Source organism: Carex rostrata, chromosome 4 (assembly GCF_964058835.1).
Source record: "Carex rostrata chromosome 4, lpCarRost1.2, whole genome shotgun sequence".
In the NCBI taxonomy this organism is placed as follows: Eukaryota; Viridiplantae; Streptophyta; class Magnoliopsida; order Poales; family Cyperaceae; genus Carex; species Carex rostrata.
The window spans coordinates 2,803,223-2,824,615 of NC_135921.1; the positions used below are offsets into that span (position 1 = coordinate 2,803,223).

Below are 21,393 nucleotides of genomic sequence, written 5' to 3' on the forward strand. Positions count from 1 at the left end.
AATGAGATAAATAAATAAAATATTAATTAGAAAGATAAATTATACGAATCTTTCGTACGACTAATTTTATATAAAAGTTATAAATTTGCTCTATTTAAAATTTATAGATTTGATATTAACTATATGTTTAGAACTTATGAACATATATATATATATATATATAAGATTTAAAATCAGATCAATCAGATTAATTTGGTTAAACTGAATTAAAAATTATCTATCTAAAACTTTGATGAAGATCATAAACAAATTTTTCTTTTGAATTAAGCACAACAAACTTGTATATAATTTTGAATACAAATCCGTGAGGCTGATCGGTTAAAAGTTTATGTAATTGATACCACTAATTAATCAATCATACTATCTGCTAGGAATCTAAAACCGTTCATATTTATCTAGCACGAATCCCAAAGCCATCCTTCGTTCCTTTGCTCAATTCAATTTGAAACGAATTCATGCTTAACCAAATTTGATAAATCTTGTCGGGTCCGCCCAAGTGCCTTAAACCATTCAATTCTTTTAACCATTGGATCCTTAAGCTTGCACCAATCCTGAAGCACCTTATAGTAATTAAAATATGAACTTAACCCAATTAGATGAAGAATTCGGGTCCGCCAGGTTTTCACCCTCTTCGTCCCTTTCCTCTCCTGTTTGCGCAAGACAGAGGCAAAGCCTCGTCTCCTCTCTTCTGTCACTGCAGCGACGAGCCCACATTCTTTTCGATGCCTGACAGCCCGACCCCACCCCCGTGCTCCTTCTCTCTTTTCATCCCCTTTTAGGAGATGGCATCCGGGTTTGATTTCCCCGCTCTCTTTCTCTTTCGTTGTCCCGTCGAAGTTAATGCGAAACGGCGAAAGTAGCCGCTGTCAGCCGGCCGTACTGCCTATTGCGTGTGGTTTTTCCTTTTCGGGTATATAAGCCCCTCCTTTCTCTCTCTCTTGAGCTTCGCTCTTGATTTTCGCTCATGTGCTGAGAAATCCCTCTCTTTCCCCTCTTTTCTGTTGTTTGGTTGGCTTGTTCTGTTCTCTGGTTGTTCTGGTGCTTGGCTGGTGCGATTCTGGTGCGGTTCTGGTGCTTGTTGTTGCTGTACTGGTGTTGATTCCTCTTGCTCTCTCCATTCCGTGCTAGCTCTTATCGGGTAAGCTTTAGCACCTTACTTTTTCTGTGATGGTGCTGTGAAAGATTGAATTTTTGCGGCTTGCTCGGGTTGTTGATTTTCTCGGCAAGCCAATGCACGTGGCTGTGTTGCCATGCTCTCTGACCTGTGCCTTGGCTGTGTTCCTGTTCTGTTTTGGTTCTGTTTGCCTTGACCTGCTGCCTTGCTTTGTTTTGTTTGGCTGGGTACCTTGCCCTCTGATTTGTTGCCTGTCTGTTGCGTGTGACTCTGTTGTTTCTGTTCTGTTCTGGTTCTGTTTTCCTTGACCTGTTGCCTTGCTTGTTTTGTTTGGCTGGGTACCTTGCCCTCTGATTTGTTGCATGTCTGTTGCGTGTGACTGTGCTGTTCTGTTCTGTGCTGATGCTGTGAATATGGATTGCGTGTTGTTTGACTTGTGTATGTGGTTGGTACCAGTGTACCAGCCCAGTGTATATTCTGGTACGGTTCTGTTCTGTTTTACCAGCCTTTGAAATGACAGGGACCAAACTGTGAATTTTTTTTAAATTTAGGGGTAGTTATGCAATTACCCCAAAAAGGTGTAAATAATTTAAGTGAAGGGGCCAAAGTGTAAATTGGTGAAATTTATATATAATGCCGGCCATATGTATGTATTTATGTGAATGGACCGTGAATTGAGAATTGATAAGTCAAATGGGCCGAAAGGTATAAAAGAATTGACGGATTAAATGATGGCTTTTAAAATTTAGGTTTTGATAATGTAACCGAATAAAACCGGATGCTTATGTAAACTTAAATTTATTTCGGGAAATGATTATACCGTCCAGGGTCTGATGCCTCGATGATGACTCATAACATAATTTGAGCAGATACTATAATAACCCGATTGGACACCTGTATGATCCCGAAACAAACCTAATTAAAACACCCAACACATTAAACTAAAATAAAGGTTTTATAAAAAGTTTTAAAGTTAAAATAATTATTTTAAACATTTTTCGAACTTGTACAAAAATTCGTTGCTAATTAATAAATGACAGTTAATTAGCAACGAAAAATATTCGTTATGGACTTAGATTCGAAACGACTAACTAAACGTGGAAATTTAATTAGTGATAAAAATAACGAATTGCGCGACTTAGAAATAAAATTAGTTAGAAAACACGTAAAATAATTAAAGGTCCTATTTTTAAAATTTTATAAACGAATAACACTTCTAGAATATAAATAGCTTAACTATATTAAAACGGATTATAAAATTCGCAATAATCATATAATTAATAGATTATATTTAAATGATTGCCTTAGGGATTTTAATTGTAAATTAACGTTCAAAACCGAATTTCGAACCCTTTTTAAAAATTAATTATAGTCTGATCTAAATAAATCAAGTAGATAGGAAATTAAAATATATTAGTTAAGTGAAAACACGTATAATTTACCGCAACTCTCGAACAATTATTTTATTACGAATAATTCGACATTTGAATTTATACAAGCAATATATCTTCAAATTAAATCATTAGAATATAAATTTAATTAGGATTAAATTAGATTAAATTAGACCAAGGTGAATGATCAATAGTTGACGAACTTATAAATTAAGATTAATGCTAAGCTCAATGACATAAAATTAATTAATTAATATATGCCTAATCGGATCAGTCCGACTGACTGAACCGGTAATTTTATAAAATCGAAATAATCGAGAAATCGACTTGTACATTAATTGGGACGAAGGTTAGAATACAATTAGTGTAGATTTTAATTAATTTAAGTTACGTGATCACAGATCAGTCGACTCTGTACGAGTCCGACTCGTGGATCGATCTGACTGACCCGCAGTTCGGAGCATACGTGGAGCACGCTGATTATTAGCGACTGAGACTCCAGCCCCCTCAGGTGTGGGATATCTGAATTATTCTTTTCGTGGGCGTACTCTTACCAGTCGTTCCATCTGACCTGACATCCGCACTTTATTTTTAAGTTGTTGCATTAAAACTTTAGAGCATGTTTATCCTTTCTGCACTATAGGTAGAATTGCATAAGCCCTGAAAAACCTGAATTTACTGTATTGTAGGAGTAGGGTAATTAAATAATACTATATTTATATTAGTAGAATATTAGAATACTAGTTTGTCTTCTTCTCGTGGAGACAATATAATATTATTATATTACGTGCATACGCATGCATTGGTGAGAGCTGAGCAGAGCCGAGTGACTTCGTTCCGTCTTGGTGTCACTTGGCATGGGACGGCCCGACAGCCACTGAGCTGAGGGTCACTTGATCCTTGGATGGCTTTAGGATTTATATTATATGTATAAACTTTGATTATATATATATTTTTCGATTCATTTTACCATTACGTGCGGGCCGGATGCGAGCCCTGAGGCGTGAACGATTCGGGATTTATTCCTTCCCTACATTAGGAGCTACTTTGCCTAGAACGGAAGTTCCCAAGGCTAGTGCAGGCCTTGAGGAATGATGTGCAAGTGCATAAGGTCGACGAGCCTTGATGCACGGGGTCGACGAGCCCCTGATCCTATTGGTCTGGCCGGACGGTAGAGTTCTCTCCTGCTCATGAGGGAAGAGATTAACTTTTTACGACTTGCATTGTATGATTTCTCCTATTGGATATGTTTGGGTGATGAATCGTTAGGCGAGATGACACATTGGATTTGATATAACCATCGGCTAGTGTGCTATTATCTTGTGGAGCAATGCTCGATGTCACTAGGCAACGTGTATCATTGCACTCTGATCACAGTCCTTGGATTATATTGTTTGGATCTTTTGATCCTATTGGCACGGCACGGGGTGATTACTTTATCCATATTATTATTATTATTATTGTATTTGGACACACAGTGCAAGGAGTACTGGATTCCGATTTGATTTATATTCGATATTACACCTTGATTTTATTTTGGGTTTATTTCGCATGTTGGCATAATAGAATAATCGCATCATGACATCATTCAAAAGTATTATAAATTCTATTAGCTATTAATATAGGTTCACACATGTGCATATTTTAATTGTATTCATTTTATAAATAAAAGTGCTTTGACCGTAGAGGATCCCTGAGAGGATAATTCTGGGTCACATACTGGGCGATTCGTCGCTCACCCACAAGTTGTTTCGTGGGTTTTAGGTACAGGTTCTGGCGGTCCACAGCAGGAGATGTCAGGAGCTGTCCCCGAGGGCCACACCACTTGACCTAGTTAGAGTTAGGCTTTTGATTAGGTTTACGAGTCCCGTATTTCCTGTGTTATATATACGGGCTCGATAGATCATGTATCCCCTTCTATAGATGGTGTTATTTGGATCCGAGATGGATCGAATTATATGTTATGTATGTGTATGTTTATTTATTTGCTACGTGACTGATGCTTGATATTTATATTATTTTGCTTCCGCTGCTGTTTGATTTATTATTCATGATTAGCCTTGCGTGCTTAATGATTAATTAAGCACGAGGCGGGGTTGATCACACCTTAATCCAGAATTCCTGGTTTGGGGTGTGACATTAAGTGTGGAGTAAATTCATTCATCTAAAGAGGTCATTTAATTTACTGTAGAAATAGTCAGATTAAAATGGACGACTCAGATCTTATCATGCACAATCAGGTAATCTGTATTCAGATTTAATTCACCTCTTACTCTGCAATCAAATATATATCGTCTCTAAGATGGTTTTTAATCCTTGTTCTCTTGATAAGTTAATATATAAGGGTCTGTAAATTAAAATACTTAGTTTAGGAAATAAAAAATGTATCTAAAAAAAACTTTTTAAGAATAAGTACAAGACATGAACTGCACATGAATTCACTGTGTTACAGGTTGACAGGTTCATGCATGCATGCATGCATGCCAGTGTGCTCAATGCAAAAATGCATTGCATCGTTCCAAGTTATAACTTACAGTTTAAAGTTAAAAAGAACTCAAATTTCTAGATAACTACGTACAGAAAAGAACCTTCAATTAGACCAAATTTTTCCCTTTTAAGCTTGTAGAAATTCTAGCTTTTTGACTATTAACTTTCAGAAGACATGGTTTCTTTATCATTCATGTTTTTGTGTCCTGGACGTGTGTACCACTGTATCGTACAATATTATTGTGCAATTCAAAAGGAAAAGTTGGTTTTAGTTTTCTGGTTCATTTGAAAACAAAAACCAAAATTAGGTTCTCAACAGTGGGAATTTTTTATTGGTAGTAATTAATAGAAAAGAAGAGAGGGAAACAGAAAGAGTAAAGTTATTTTTATATGGGTAATCAGATCGATACTGTTCATACTGATCTTAACTTCTTTTTTTAAGTTGCAAGAAAAAAAATGTTTAGATCAGTATGAACAGTACCGATCCAAACTTTGATCTGTTTTAAAGTACCGATCCAAATTAACTTTGCAAAAAAAAAAAGTTTAGATCGGTATGAACAGTACTGATCTTAACTTTTGTGTGGTCATAATATAAACTACCAATAAAAAAGTTCCCCTCAACAGTGGCTATTTGTGTGGTCATAATATAAACTGGTGGATCTAATAATTTGAACTATATAAATGAGTCTAATTAATATAATAAAAAAATATATCAGTACCCACAAATTGTATTGGTTAACATTTTTTTTCTGCCCCCAACAACTTTGGGTAGTTCAATTTATATTTATGATCCTCACATTTTAATTAATCATTTAAACTTAATGATCAATTAATAATGCACTTGTTTCTAAAAAAGAACACATTGATTCTTGCATATATTCTTGTCGGTAATAGCAATTTTCTCAGAAATAGTAATTTTTATCGGTTTGTTATGGACAATAGTTATTTTTTACCTCACGAATACATTCTTGTACTTGCATGGGTCAAAACTCTTGAATAATTTTTGGTTATGGAAAAACTGAATAATTCCACGTTTTGCCCATACATAAATGATCACTGAATAATTTAACATGTGTTATGGAATGAGATTGAGATATCATGAGTCAGTGGTGAAAACGGAGCGGATACTGAGCGGATAGTGGTAAAACCATATTTATCTTATTATTTTTTATTTTCTAGGTATGGATACAGATTGGATATCAGACGGATACAGATACGAATCAGATCAGATATTTATTAAAATAATATAAAATATTAAAGTTCGTAAACAGATAATTAAAACGTGAAACTATATCAGTATCCTTATCCACACGGATATTCAGATATCAGATATCCACATCTAAGTTTTCAAATTCGGGTCGAATATAGATAGGATATTATTTCGGGAGAGGGGGGTGTCCGATGGGCATCGGACACAAATAGGGTTCGATGAGGGGTTTAAACCGTCGGATCTGCTTTAGGATTCGTGTGTACGGATTTTAAAGCAGACGCGAAATTGCGAGTGCGAATCTTAAAGCAGATCCGACGGTTTAAACCCCTCATCGAACCCTATTTGGTCCGATGCCCATCGGACACCCCCCTCACTCTATTATTTCACCCCTACATATGAGTGAGGCATAGGTTTAATTTTATTTTTGTTTATGAATTAAGAAAATAGGTTATTATTTAATATATCAATGTGTATTAGTGTATATAATTGACACTTCTTTTATGAATCCCTTTTTCCTCGTAATGCGAGAGAATATAGATGCAAAATTGATGATGAAAGTAGATCTAATCTAATGTGATTGGCAGTACGTACTAGTCTCTCTAAAGTGTAAAAGAAGCTTTATTTAACTGGCTGTCTTTGACATGTCCGTTGCATGGAAACAAAGAAGTGATAGACATGTCAGAGGTTTGGCCCCACTTTAGGTTGCAATCCCAGCAGAGAAAAAAAAGAAGCGAAAGCCCAGTACAGAATACAGATACATCATATATTCATATCAGACAGAGAGAGAATTGTAATTGTAATTGTAACTTCTCAGCTCTGTTATTTATTCATCCCATATAATCACTTGTAGATAATTTTTAATTTAGGGAATTTCGGACCCTCTGATTCCAATCTGACGGTTTATATCAGATGGACACGTCATAAATAGGATCATGAAAGATAATTGTTGATTTTATATATTTTTCATAGGTAAATTCACCGTATATATTTTTTTTGTTGAATGTTATTCTTGACAATATTACCAAAACTAAAAAAAAAATGCAGATATGTAATTTTTGATAAACTAAAAATATTATGAATTCATCAAATGATTTAAAATTTAATTGTTTGTGTCTTAATTATAAGCTTTCTTACCATTGACAAAATTATTTTCAAATTGAGCTAAATTGCAATAAAACTATATATAAAATATGAGCAATAGGATATAACTACATATTTTATTTTAGGAGGGATCCACATACAACATTTTATAGTTACAACACGATTTTTTAAAATTCAAACAGTCGATTCAAACCATTCAACATGATTTCTATATTAAAATGTGTTTGGAGATCAAACTTTACAATTTTTTTGAATTTTTTTTTTTACTATTTATTAAGTATTTTACAAAGGTGTTATTTTCAGCTCATTGAATTTTGTACTCATCTTAATAAATAGTAAAAAAAAAAAAGATTTCCATGCATATTTTAATACAGAGATAATGTTGAACGGTTTGAATTAGGGTTGCACAAAAAATTCGTAGTTCGTGATTCGATTCGAGTTTGATTTGAAAAAGTTCATAAAAAATTCGATTCAAAATAGTTCAAAATTAATTCCAACCAAATTCAAACTGGACCTAGTTCGTTCGAAATAGGTTCGTGAAATATTCTAGATCGAAATTCAAAGTAATGTGAACTGTTGATTTTCGCTAATGACTTAAAAGTTAAAACATAAGGCCGCCCAGCCATACTCATAACTCGTAAGTCGTAACTCTCGCTCTCAATTCTAAAATCCTAGACGACTTTCACCTCTTGCTTTCGGCGACTACGATCACTCTTGCTTGTCGTAAAAATATTTGTAAAAGATTCAAAATTGAGTTCGTAATAAATTCGATTCGAAATTAATTCAAACCAAACTCAAACTGGGATAAGTTCGATTCGTTTGCAGCCCTACATTTCATAATTAAAACAACATAAAATTGCCAAATTTCAGAGATAGCATCTTATTGATTTTATTGACTTTACAAACGCATATTATACTGATTTTTTTTTTACTTTTTTAAATATATTTAAGATTTGTAAATAGCAAGAAAGATGAACAAATTCAATATACCAAAAGAAATTCAATAATTGATTCGATTTCTTTAGACATTGATTCAATTTCTTAGAAATTTTCCATGGAACTGAATCATTTTAAGGCCTAAAAAATGTTTCCATCGTTCTCCTTCCGGACAAAATAATTTGAATTTTCTAAAGAACTGAATCATTCGAGTGCATAAAAAAGTTTTCATCTCTCTCCTTTTTTAATACATTCTAAAATTTAAAATTCTAGAGTGTTATAAAGGAGAGAATTTTTTTTTTACTTTTTATTTTCATTTGGGGCAGATACCGTGTTATACTGTTATGTATGACACCAAATCCAAGAAAGCAAAATTAACTTGAGAAGAGGGTGAACTGGGGACAAATGGTGGGGCCTTTGAATTCCTTTTGTTTCTCTTAGACCTTACATGTCCCAATTGAGCACAGGAACTGTACCTGTTTGTGAACATGCCAAGATTTGACCCCTTTTGCAAAAGGACTGCTCGGCCCCAAATCCTAATTTCAATTGGAATCGCAGATAGACATGTATCAATTCAAGATGTGTTATTTGGATATAAAATCTTCATTTTGATTAAGTAGTGGTCCTTTGGTGGTGCTATCAGGAAACAAATTGTACACAAGCTGCAATTGGAATGATGGAACAAATAAGGTGAAAATATAAATAACAAATATACCCTTCTAAACTAACAATTACTCCTGCTACAACTTAAAAGTAAACAAACAAAGCACACATACACACAAAAAAAAAAAAACTAAATTGTTATACCTAAAACTTACTACTAGGAGATACACATGCAATGAGGAGTTTGGTTAGTATAATATCAGTGTCATTTCAACTTATATAACACTAACTCTAAAATCTATCAAATCAACTTTGAACAACTAATCTAAACTGTTCAAACCGATTTACATTATGAGTGATGTGTTTACATACAAATTTTTTATATTTTTGAGTTATTTTAGTATCAAATCAAGCGATAAAAATATTGAAAAATTAATGTATTAAAATTAACTTAAAAACTCACACATTTGACCGCTTGACTTAGTACTAAATAAATTTGAAAAGTTATAAATTTTGTATGTGAACGCACAACTAATGAAGTAGATCGGTTTGAACGGTTTGGATTCACTGTTTGAAGTCGATTTAATAGGTTTTAGAGTTGGTGTTGTATAGGTTGAAATGACACTGATATTATACTAGTCAAACTCTGCAATGAGTTCTACTCTCTTCCTCCAGTTACTTCATGTTGGTACCACATCATTCAATGATATCAAACGACTAGAAAGTTAATGGATTTAAGTGTGTATCAAGGTCACACAAACAGTAACATATAAATCAGTAAGCACGCCAGCCATCCACTGAAAATGACAGTGTTTTCGATTTTTTGCAAAATTTAAAAATTATCTTAGAATTAGCATAATATCTCCATACAAGCACAAGTTCAAAATAAAAAAAATATGCATCACTTAACGATCCGCTAGATTATCTTTGCGATTTTTTTTTCTTTTGCATTGTAAATAGTTTTTGATATTGCTTTAGAATTATATATCAAAAATTGTGGTTCTTAAGTACCAATGAAGGAAAAAATATGTAAGGTGTCATAAAATCTTGTACATGAAAATTAGCAACCATAGTATATTTCAATGAGGAGGGTTCAAATGCCTCCATGTTTTTGTGCCTCCATCATGCCTCCATCTCTCTCCATCATTTTCAAAGTTCAAACAGTCGATCCGAACCGCTCAACCTAACCTCCATACTAAAATATGTTTGGAGACCAAATTTTATATTTTTAGGAATTTTTTTACTATTTTTTTAGATAGGTATAAAATCAGTAAATCTGAACCATCTAAAAACAGTATTTTTGTACCTATCTAAAAAAATAGTAAAAAAATTCCTAAAAATATAAAATTTGGTCTCCAAACATATTTTAGTATGGAGGTTAGGTTGAGCGGTTCGGATCGACTGTTTGAACTTTAAAAATGATGGAGAGAGATGGAGGCATGATGGAGACACAAAAACATGGAGGCATTTGAACCCTCCTCTATTTCAATATACTTAATTTTGGTAATTTCGGTGCTCATGTATAATTTGACCAAGAAACTTTGATTACTTATTTCAACGGTCCTTAAATTTGCAGCGAGAGATTTGCTTATGTTGCATGATATAGTCAATTACTTATGTTGCAATATCTTCTACTCAGAAATTATTTGGTAAATAATTTGTCATTCAGTCTTAAGATCATATTTTCGGTGCTCGTGTGGTACTGTCCAACACCTCACACGAAGTGCACAACACGGTGAAATTCACTGAAATTCGGCTAAGTACAGTGTCGTGCGGTAAACCTATATTGTATACGTTATAAAGCCAGTACCACATGGGCACACGGATTGAATCCGTGGACCGTCTAGTTTGGATGAAATATCGGCCGTTGAGCAACAACCTTCTAGAAAGACGAACCTACAGATGCAACAGGCCTTGCTATGCTTTAAAGTCTATTTTTAGCGCTCCATTTTGGGAAAAATCTATGTTTAGAGCCTCCAAATATGGCATGAAAGGCTATAATTGCCCCCCCCCCCCCCCCCCCCCCCCCCCCCCATGACTACACAACTTAGGAATACTATATAAACCCCTAATGTAATAGGAATTAGTGTGCATGTTTTAGTTGTGTAAGTCCATAGTTTAGAGTAGAATATTGTGTGTAATTTCTGGAGTTGGAGACGGGAAAGCTCTCAAAGTCCAAGGTGGAAGAAGAAGGTGTCATCTAAGGAAGAGATCTCCATTTTTGCAAGGGTTATGGTTATGTTTTTCTTATTTTATTTCTTTTATTTTGTCATGGCTTTGAGTAGCTAAGCTTCTCCTCTCTAGGATTTGGATGTAATAATTTCTATATTATCTCTTTATTATATTTATTTTTCTTTTATATCTATTTGAGATTTTGTTATTCTTTTAATGTTATTGAAATATGTCCTTGCATGCATAGTTCTGTCTACTATATGCCAATGTCCTCCACATACCAATAGGTCTTAAGTCATTGTACCTCAGTGTGAGAGGGGATACAAGTAAGTACTAAACACTTCGGCTAACAAGGCTTGGCAGCGGTTCAAAGACTAGGGTTAGAACCCAGTGGGCTCCCTTAGCAGGATGTAGATTAGATATCATCTCGAAGCTGAATTGTCCGCCACAAGCTGACCTTAAAGTCGGAGAATCTTTCAAATATGCATAGAACCGAACCCTGGCATCCATAGGGAATAATAGTATCGGTATGCGGCTCTATCCGCGGGATGGTCTATACCGTATGCGGTAGTGACAGTACCGTATACAAGTCAGTATGCGGCAGTGACAGAAGGCCGTATGCGGGTAGACATGAGTACCATAAATATGTATTGAGTAATTAGAAAAAATTCATCTAAAACCCTAGAGGCTCCCTATATTTGGCTTACAGCAATTAGCATCTCCACCTATCAATCTGCCATAGTAAATTGTAAAATCACCATGTACCTTTATTTTATTTAAAATTAATTAAGTACTAGCATCGTGCCCATACGTTGCAACGGGGACATATTATAAAAGAACAAAAAATTCTCATAGAAAATAACATATTTTCATAAAAAATAGACCAATAAAAAGATGAATTATTCAATAATATTTATGAATGATATTAAAATATTTTGGACTGGGAATATATTATAAGAGAGCAAATATGTACAAAAATTAATTATTTTATAGAAAATAAGTTGGACTTTTAATTCGTAAGTACGTTGATTTTGTGTGGTATTTTAAAATGAATTTCCATTTTTTTTCATCATGCCTTTTCTGTTATATATCCCATTATCTGAATGTTGGTTATTTATGTACATATAACATAATATTTATTATCAAGTATAAAATTTTTATTCATTGAAATTTTAAGGTATTTTATTACGAAGTTTTGATTATCCTTCATGTAATGATTAATTACGAGGTCTTAAGTTTTATTTTTTTTAAAACTTATTGTACATATAATAATAATATGAAAATCAATTAAATTAAGGAATTAATTTCTTAATGATAATGTGGTGTCTTTTTCTTACATCACAAGAAATAATTAAATCTATACACAATTTTTTTTGTTTTGATTGTTTGTTCAGAAATCAACAAAATTCTTGCTAAAATTGCCATTCCAACTCGCCAATTAAGATCACCTAATAATCATAAATTAAATTTTTATTGAATTGTTTCATAGATGCTCAAATTAATCTTTAACCTCCTAGATTTATGACTTAATATTAGTAGTTATTTTTTGAATCAACTACTAAGAATTGATTGCATCTACCAATCAGATTCATTAATTACGATTCACATCCAGTTTTGGATTTAATAAAGATACAAAATATAGATAATTGGTTAGAATATCATGTACTGCGATTCAAATTAGATACGATGAATGGTTGTAATTTATATATTATTGTTGACAGTTATAATCGTCAAATTTGCATATTTAAGAAGGTTTTTGGTAAAACAAATGGAGTAATTATTGCATCTATATGTGGCGACTACGTGTGGCAACTACATATCTAAATAAGTCCATCTATTTGATTGAAGGGCTGAAATTCAATATGAAATTTCATCGTTTAATCACAACTGTTGGCAGATCAGGACATCTACGTGCTTAATATAAGAGTAGAGATGCACGCTACTAAATAACCCGAAGAACCTAGACTAGTGCTAAAGTTGTTAAATAACTTAAGATATATCCCTGTGGATCGACACGCAACACTACTACACGGTAGGATTATGCGCTTGTAATCGTATAGAGTAAAATTAGAGTAACTAAATATATATTTATATATACTAAAAATTAGTAGTTCTCATTTAGAGTCATCACGTATGTACAATGATATTTAGGATTATGTTTTTTGTGTACATCGCAAGTAAAAAATTAGCAATTTGTCATCATAGTGGCGGAGCCACTCTAAAGAAATGAAGGTCAATTGGCCACTATTTTTTTTTTCAAATATTTTGTGCTTCTGCATTATATTCTATATAGTTTAGAGTAAAATGCTATGGGTAGTGTAAAATTGAATCACATTTGCAACAAATTTTTTTATATGATTGACCCCATAACTTGAAAATTTGTCTCCACCTGAGTGTCCTCACAACCAATCAATTAGAAGTATTTCCTTAATAATGAATAAAATGAATATATTATAAATTTAAAATGAGGTTTAAATATAAAACACAATAAAATGAATAAATTTGTGAGTTATTTAAATTCAGAGGAATAAATATGATATTATGATTTTTTTTTAAATACATAATTTCCAACCTTTGAAGGAATAAATATGATATTATTATTTTTTAAAATAAATAATTTCCAACTTTTGAAGGGCATACATAAAATTCCACTTAATATTATAACCTTTGTCATCACATATTAAAAAGAAATAAATAATAAGACTGCTCTGTCTTGTATCAGACTATCAGTCTCTCAGATAATTTGCGTCATCCCTTTAAAGCTGTCTTTCCTTGGCATTTTCTCATGGTGTTTATTTTCTTGAATAATACGACAAGAGGCAAGTAAAAATATGACTGTAAAGAAAACAATACGACAAGAGGCAAGTACAATGTGAAACTGTTTTAAACTCTAAATAAATGAAAAAAAAGGACAGATAATAAGACTGACATTGTTGCTTATTTTTCTTGAAAATCTGTCTCTATCTAGATTTTTTTTTTACATGTCATCAGATCGTAAGACTGTTGTATTAAAAAATATTGTTATTAAAAAAAATATTATTCAAATAAATATTGTTATTAAAAAATATTATTCAAAAAAATATTGTTATTAAAAAATATTGTTATTAAAAATATTGTTATTTTTATTAAAAATTTTTTTTTTTTTTTTTACATGTCATCAGATCGCTAAAACAATCATATTATTTTTATTAAAAAATATTGGGTTATCCAAACTAAATAATATTTTTTACATGTCATCAGATCGTAAGACTGTTGTATTGGAAACAAGGGGAGACACGGTCGAATTCACATCCTCTCCAATACCTGATAAGGGAATCTTTTACAATTACAGAATTACTAGATCTAGAGCGTTCTTTTTAACTCGGCACGAATCTCAAAGCCCAATAATATTGCCCCCCTCCCCTATTGTAGCTCGAATTCCAAACTGTTTGAGATTTAATCTCAAACCGTAAAGTGAGGGTAATCCTCTACAATACATGAGAGGATATGAATCCGACACGGTCACCCCGGCCTAAATTTATAAAATTGTTCAAATATACTAAATAATTATATCCGCAATAAAAATTAATTATAAACTAAATTTATTTTTTACATATTTGAATATTAATGTAGTTTTTACTTGTATTGAACTACCAATTTTTTTTTATGAATATTAATACATAACGATCTAATTTTCCAAACACCTCAAAATGATACATAATGCGTACTTAACTATTGCAGAATGCGTACTTATTTTGAACTTTTCACACGCATTATCAAAATTATTTCTAGAATATAAACTTATTTATTACATAATTAATGTATATTTAGATACTACAAAATGAACTATTACACAATACATGCATAATTTGGAGGCAAGTATTAATTGATAATTATTATTTCAAAGTCTAATGATCCATTTACCTTTTTTTTTTTTTATTTGGATCTTATGGTAATGCATGTTCCCCTTCATGGTCAAGCCAATTAAGTTTTCATGTGCAAATTGATGGAAGGATTAATTCTATTCAAATAAATTACAATTTATGAAATGTCAATATTAAACAAAAAGCGAGTTCGTGACCTCATTCTTTAGTTCAATTATATAGGGAATGGCTAAACTCAAAACGTTTTTTTTCTAGTCCTCGGAACAAACAACTCTGTTTTTCAATTTTCAAAGTCCAAACAATCGATCCAAACCGTTAGATGTTATATTAGAGCTTATTTAAACTAGATCTAGATCGTTCATTTGCAATCGAATATCATAAATTAGAGCTGATTCATTTTATGGAAAAAATAGTTTCAATATATACCAGACAATTATTCAATCGAACCGTACCAACAAAAATCAATAGTACTATATTGGAATTTTGATGTTGAGTGAAATAATTGATTTGAGTTCAAGTGTTCATCGCATAGATAAGTGTTCTTTTTATACTTCGATTAATTTATTTGTCCAGCTTTTTCTTCCCTTTTTTTTTTTTTTTTTTGACAAAAGTGGACCCAAAAAAGCTCAACCATAATACACCTAATGCATTACTATTATTTTCTGGTTGGCATATTACAATGCACGTAAATAGTGCATCTCTAAGTTTAACTGTTAACCCATTAAAAGACATTAAAACATACTGTACAAGGTTCAATAAAAAGCCCATAAGAGGTCCAATTTGAATTAGTAAATATGTTCTAAGATACATCTTAGTAAATATGTTACTAAGATACATCTTAGTAAAAAGCCTTTGGTGTTTGCAAAACTAAACTTGCCTCTTAACATCAGTAAAAAAATTAGCTTGTAAAGATTGGGCAAATTAGAAGCACAGCAAAACCAACATGCTAACACTGAGCCAACAACTTGAGCAAAAATCTATATTCATCGATCTACCTGCCCATACGCAAAATGGCCAACTTAAACTATATTTCTAATCAAACTATTTGTCAAAATATGCAAAATTAGGGGCCAAAAACTAGCTATCAGCATACTCCTATGCAATTGAATATCAAAAAAATAGAAAGAAGCTTCAGATTATGAAACCATTTCTACGAAAAGGTGATCCTGCTGGAGCAATGAGACCAAGGCTTTGCATCACTCTAACTTGCCTTTCACTCAGCGAACCTTTCTCTTCTCCCGGTGGTGCTGTGTCTTTGACCTGATAAAAATATTTGTTAACAACCAATTAGTGTTTTATAACATGGTAATTAACATTAAAACTATCCTTGGTTAGTTGGTTGAACACCATCTGAAGGTCATGGTTTATGTTGGAGAGCAAATATATTTTAAGCATATGAATATTATGCTTAATTGGTACAAGAAAAGACGCATGTAATAGAAAGAGAATAAATTCTCACTTCTGGTGGGGTCTCTGCTTTCAGTTCGGGGCTCTTGGCTTTTGAATTTCCCTTGGCATTTTTCTTCTCTACGTGCTTTGAATTCAAAGTACTTCTCTTTTGAGCTTCATCATGACCTGATTTATCATCTCTATCAGATGTACAGTTCTCTTTCAAATTTGTGTTATGAAGTTTTGAATTAGGGACTTCTGGAACCTCTCTTATCATCTCTTTTAACCATTTTCCCCCTTCATTTTTTCTATTTTTGCACTTTACTTCCCCGTCAACTTGATTAGGGTTTTCCTTTCTCCTGGAATAAGTAGCCTTTAGACCAAACTTTTGGGCAGTATTCAGGCAATTCATTCTAGAAGCTTCTGCTGTGGAAGGGTCACCTTGCATTGCGTCTTTGCTGATTTTTGGAGATTGATTTTTTGGAGGATTAGTTGGTCCTCCAAAAATTATATCTGTGACAATTTTTCTAATCTCTAAATCCATCGCTTTCATTTCTTCTTGATTTTCAGATATTGGTGCCTTCACCTCACTATTTGTTGAATAAGTTTTCTCAGCAGAAGCAACGCATGGGGACCGCTTCACAAGTGAGCTTTCATGTTTTTTAAAATCTGCATGTTTTGCACCTTTTTTCTTTTTAATATTAGGAGCTTCTGCTTTAGAAGCCTTGGGTTCAGTTTCTTTGTTTTCTCTTTCTTCTTTGCTGAAATCCAACTTTCTTTTTCTCTTACTTGAACCTTCTTTTTTCTCCTTATTGGTGCAAATCTTCATAGCCTAAGAAGCAAATTGAATAAACAAAAAGCTTGATTTTTGAACTTACTGATCAAGTCTATAAATTAAGAAAGAGTAGGGTTCAAATGCCTCGTGTCTTTCAAGCCTCAATCTTGCCTCACATCCTTATCCCCGTTTTCAAAGTCCAAACAGTTGATATCTAAACCACTCAACATGATCTACACATTAAAATGTGCTTGGAGACCAAATTTTATATTTTTTGGAAAAATTTTACCATTGTTTTAGATAGGTACAAAAATACTGTTTTTCAGAGGATTTTGGACCATCCAAAAACAGTGATTTTGTACCTATGTAAAAAATAGTCAAAAGTTGCCAAAAATTATAAACCAGGCACATTAAAATATGGAGATCATGTTTAGCGATTTGGATCGACTATTTAGACTTTCAAAACGGAGATAAGGATGTGAGTCATGAAAGACATGAGGCATTTGAATCCTACTCATTAAGAAATTAGATTGTTACATGGTACTGAAGTGTCCAATACAATAAGAGATACTTTTCTAAATCCTAGAGGATAATTAGTTGTGTTTTGATTAACTAGAAACTCTCGACATCATAAAATTTTTATTGACTCACAGTAGCAATTTCATCAGCTTCTACTGCAGATGGTTCTTTGGTTAACTCAGGTTGTTTCTTCTTGTCCTTGGAGGTCTCAGCAGAATCAATACCTACAAGTTTCATTGATCATATATATGCTCTACTTAAAAGCAATTTATAGAGATAATTTTGAGACAAAAGATCCAGAGTTTCAAGAAAATGTTACTACTTTTTCCCAACTGCTGGCTTTTAAAGTTACTTCCAAAAATATTTTCAATTTCTACCAAATCAGGACCTTATAAGCTCCACAATTTGGCAAGGTACACTAATCAAGAATAGATGGTCCTTAATTGTGAAGTTGAAACAAAGCTAACCAGTTTTACCGAAATTTAACCCAATTTGACTCTCATTACACTCTTGCAACAAAGAACAGGCATTCATACAGCAATAGCAAGGAATAAACAGCTCATACTAGAAACTCACCGAATTGGTTATGCTATCATGTAACAGAATGATGATCAAACCTATATTAATGTACTATGTGAGAAGGCTTCAATGCCTAATTCCCAGAATAATCTATAGTGTATTGGAAAAGGACAAAACAAAACTTTTCTTTTGTACCGACCTTCTGGTTTTGATGATTCAAGCTTAGATTGTCCTTTTGGTAGCATCAGAGACATATCCTGTATATTTTGATTCCATTAGAGATTTATGAAACAAACTCAATATATTTACAAGTATTAATATGGCCTTTTGCTATTACTTAAATTTGAGAATAGAAATTACTAAACTTGTTCTAGTGCTTCTTGGAACATCTCCTTCATGGTCTTATTTTCTCTCTTCAACACCTACAGATTCATGAACTAAACTAGCTGCATTTACAAAAAATTTAAACAGATGAGAGAAAATTACAAGGGGATTTCAACTTACATCTTCAAATACAGAATTTGATTTAGAGGCATCCACATACATGCTGCAAGTGACAAAGAGTGAAGTGAATTAAGATACAGCATAATAAAATTGTACATCAAAATATAAAGGAAAAGATTGGAACTCACTATTCATAAGTGCCATATAGACGAACTAGAAGCTCATTCTTGGATTTCTTTCTCGGTTTAGCACTCACACTTCCATCATCTAAAATCTTTCAAAAGAAGAAAAAAAAAATTTCACAGTTGCTGTTTATTTGAGCGGCGGTACTACTTACCAGCATTGTGATATTTTTTCCTGGTACAAACTATGGGGCTGGTACTGGCCAGCTTTCAAATATACAAACATTTTATTATATTTGGTCAAATAGCTTTCTACCAGTAGACAGAATTAGAACCTGGCAATTAAATCTTTTTCTGCTTTTAGCTTAAACTGGATCATAGGAAAACGATGTATACAAACCAGGGGCAAAATAGTGAACGTTTAACAAAAAATAAGTTTTCCATTATAATAATTTAAAGGTTGGGTTAACATTTGGTAAATGAGTAGTGGATGCTATCTCTAGGGTAATTTGCAAAAATAAAAATAAACAATCTCCATCAGATTCTGTTAACTTTCAAAATTGGGGCAGTTTTACAGCATGAAAATCAACATAACAGTTGGTGACAGTAACACGAAAAAAATGAAATGCTTGGAACATAAAACCCTGACATATAATATTTTTTTGTTTGTTTGTTTTACCTGAGCAGGCCACCAAGAGGAGTTATGGATTTCAACCCATGTTAAATCACCTGGTTTGAACTGCTGATTAAGAATCTCAGCTTTCTTTCCTTCTCCACCGAGTCTGTCAACAGCATTTTCGCTTGATTTTCTCTTCCTCATCTGTATAATTAAAATCTATCAACCATAAATGTCACCTACATTGAAAAAAATAAGGTCAATTTAAGTTAAAGTCTTCAATTGGACAGGTGAAATAATTTGCTCAGACACAAACTTTGCACTCAAAAGTTCTTGAATCTAAATAGAATGCCATGATACAGAATTGATTTTCCTTCTAAGAAAGTAACAAAGAAAAACAAATAACCTATCATACTAGGTAAGTACTAAGAAAATATAAAGCATTTTGCATACTATCATATTAGGTAAGTACTAAGAAAATATAAAGCATTTTGCATAACAACACTTCAATTTAACCTATCTGTCCTATTAAAGTTTACTCTCCTGGATCAAATCAGAAAAAGAGAAGAGAAGAGAAGAGAATAATCCAAAAGAGCCCATACTAAAAATGGTAAGAAAGTGAAAAGGGAAATGACGCTACTTTTCCTATAGCACCTTTTTCATCACAAATTCAAAATAGTAAATTATACTCAGAAAATCTACGAATTAAACCATGCTGCAGTGGAAAAAGAGCCAATGCGAGCAATTTACGGGAGAAAAATTACCAACTTTAACTGAATTTTGAACTGAGACGACCACGAGCAAAGAGGAAATAAAAAAAAAAAAAAAAAAAAAAGGGAATGGAAAAACGATGAAGAAAAGAGAAAAGAGAAGAATACCTTGCTCGGAGTATGGAGTATTCTTCAAAAGAGAAGAATACCACGCCTCTTCATCTCCCAGTACTGGGTAGGGGTAAAAGAGTAATTTGCTCTTTCCCAAAAAATTGACAGCGAGTTTTACCTTTTAAATCTTTACCCATAGACCAGAACGCGTATCCTCTGCATTAACTCAAAAGGCAATATTTTGACTTAATAAATATATACCGTCTGATGTTAAACGGAGCTAATCCGGCTCTTGCTTATAACATAGGGGGCCTTTCAATATTAGTGCAGATCTAGTTTACACGAATCTTAAAGTATATTGAACGATTGTGATTCATTAACTCAAAAGATTTCCTTTTGAGTTAATGCAGAGGATACGATCTGTGATTGATTACGGGCCGGAGAAATGTCCGCTTTCTCTACATTAACGTACATTTTCAGGTTTAATCCACACCGTCTGATCAAAATTCGGGCCATGCCGACTGATGCTTGTAATGTTTGGAGTCCTATAATATTCGTGTGGATCTAAATTAACGGTCTTGATAAAAACTCAAATTTTGAGTTAACTCAGAGAATACGAACTCCGGAGGAAATGCAAAAAAAACAAATTGTACGACGATCTCATTTCTAATCAAATGTGGCCAACGTCGGTATGTGCCAATCCGTGTGGCCACATATTACATATAGGGAAGTATTATTTCTCATATTCTTTACACCTTAGATTATTTAGGAGGGTTATTTGAAATACTTTTAGCACAAAATTGTCAATACCACGTTATCCGTCCGACAAAAATTACACTATTTTAAAAAATTTTAATTTTAAATTTAGTAGATGTCAAATGCTACTAGTTTGTAACACAGCCAATATGTTCTGACTACAAGAAAGGTAAAGACATAATTTTAAAATTTCATTGAATTAGACAAGAATCAAAATTTTCTTTTGGAAACCATAACTTAAGGTCCCGTTCGGCCTCCAATTGGGAATGGGCATGGGCACAGGAATTGAATTGAATTTTTTTTTCCCACAGGAACAGTAACGCGACCGAACAGGGCCTAAGAGTTGTTTTAGAAATATGATCATTTATCCGGATTATAGTTCATGAAATCAGATCAAACTTGAAAAAAAAACAATAGAGATCTAAACTTTTATTCAACTAGTGTTTTTAGTCCGAACGGTGCAACGAGAATATATCATAATAGAACAAAAAAATCTCATAAAAAATAATATATTTTCGTAAAACTTTAGACTAAATTAAACTATGACACGTTATC

The 21,393-nt window shown here is 32.8% G+C and overlaps 1 protein-coding gene and 1 long non-coding RNA gene across 5 annotated transcripts; one reads left to right on the forward strand and one right to left on the reverse strand.

Annotated features, from left to right (window-relative positions):
* Positions 1-780: 780 nt before the first annotated feature.
* Positions 781-4,536, forward strand: LOC144552907 (uncharacterized). Its single transcript, XR_013511265.1, has 3 exons — positions 781-1,138; positions 2,907-3,016; positions 4,270-4,536. It is a non-coding gene; the product is annotated as an uncharacterized LOC144552907 (long non-coding RNA).
* Positions 4,537-15,842: 11,306 nt separating this feature from the next.
* On the reverse strand, positions 15,843-20,237 carry LOC144552858 (uncharacterized). 4 transcript variants are annotated; one of them, XM_078300872.1, is made up of 10 exons: positions 19,902-19,997; positions 19,325-19,500; positions 18,712-18,797; positions 18,584-18,626; positions 18,445-18,501; positions 18,279-18,336; positions 17,693-17,784; positions 17,062-17,098; positions 16,337-16,452; positions 15,843-16,137 (listed from the first exon to the last, which is right to left on the reverse strand). In XM_078300872.1, exons 2-10 carry the CDS (start codon positions 19,463-19,465, stop codon positions 16,009-16,011), a joined length of 759 nt encoding a protein of 252 aa, XP_078156998.1. In that variant the 5' UTR covers positions 19,466-19,500; positions 19,902-19,997; the 3' UTR covers positions 15,843-16,008. The 4 variants fall into 4 exon arrangements, with proteins under 4 accessions (XP_078156998.1, XP_078156997.1, XP_078156994.1 ...); XM_078300871.1 differs by having other exon boundaries at positions 16,951-17,098; positions 19,902-19,926; XM_078300868.1 differs by lacking the exon at positions 19,902-19,997 and adding an exon at positions 20,140-20,237 and having other exon boundaries at positions 16,337-17,098.
* Between the last annotated feature and the right edge of the window lie 1,156 nt (positions 20,238-21,393).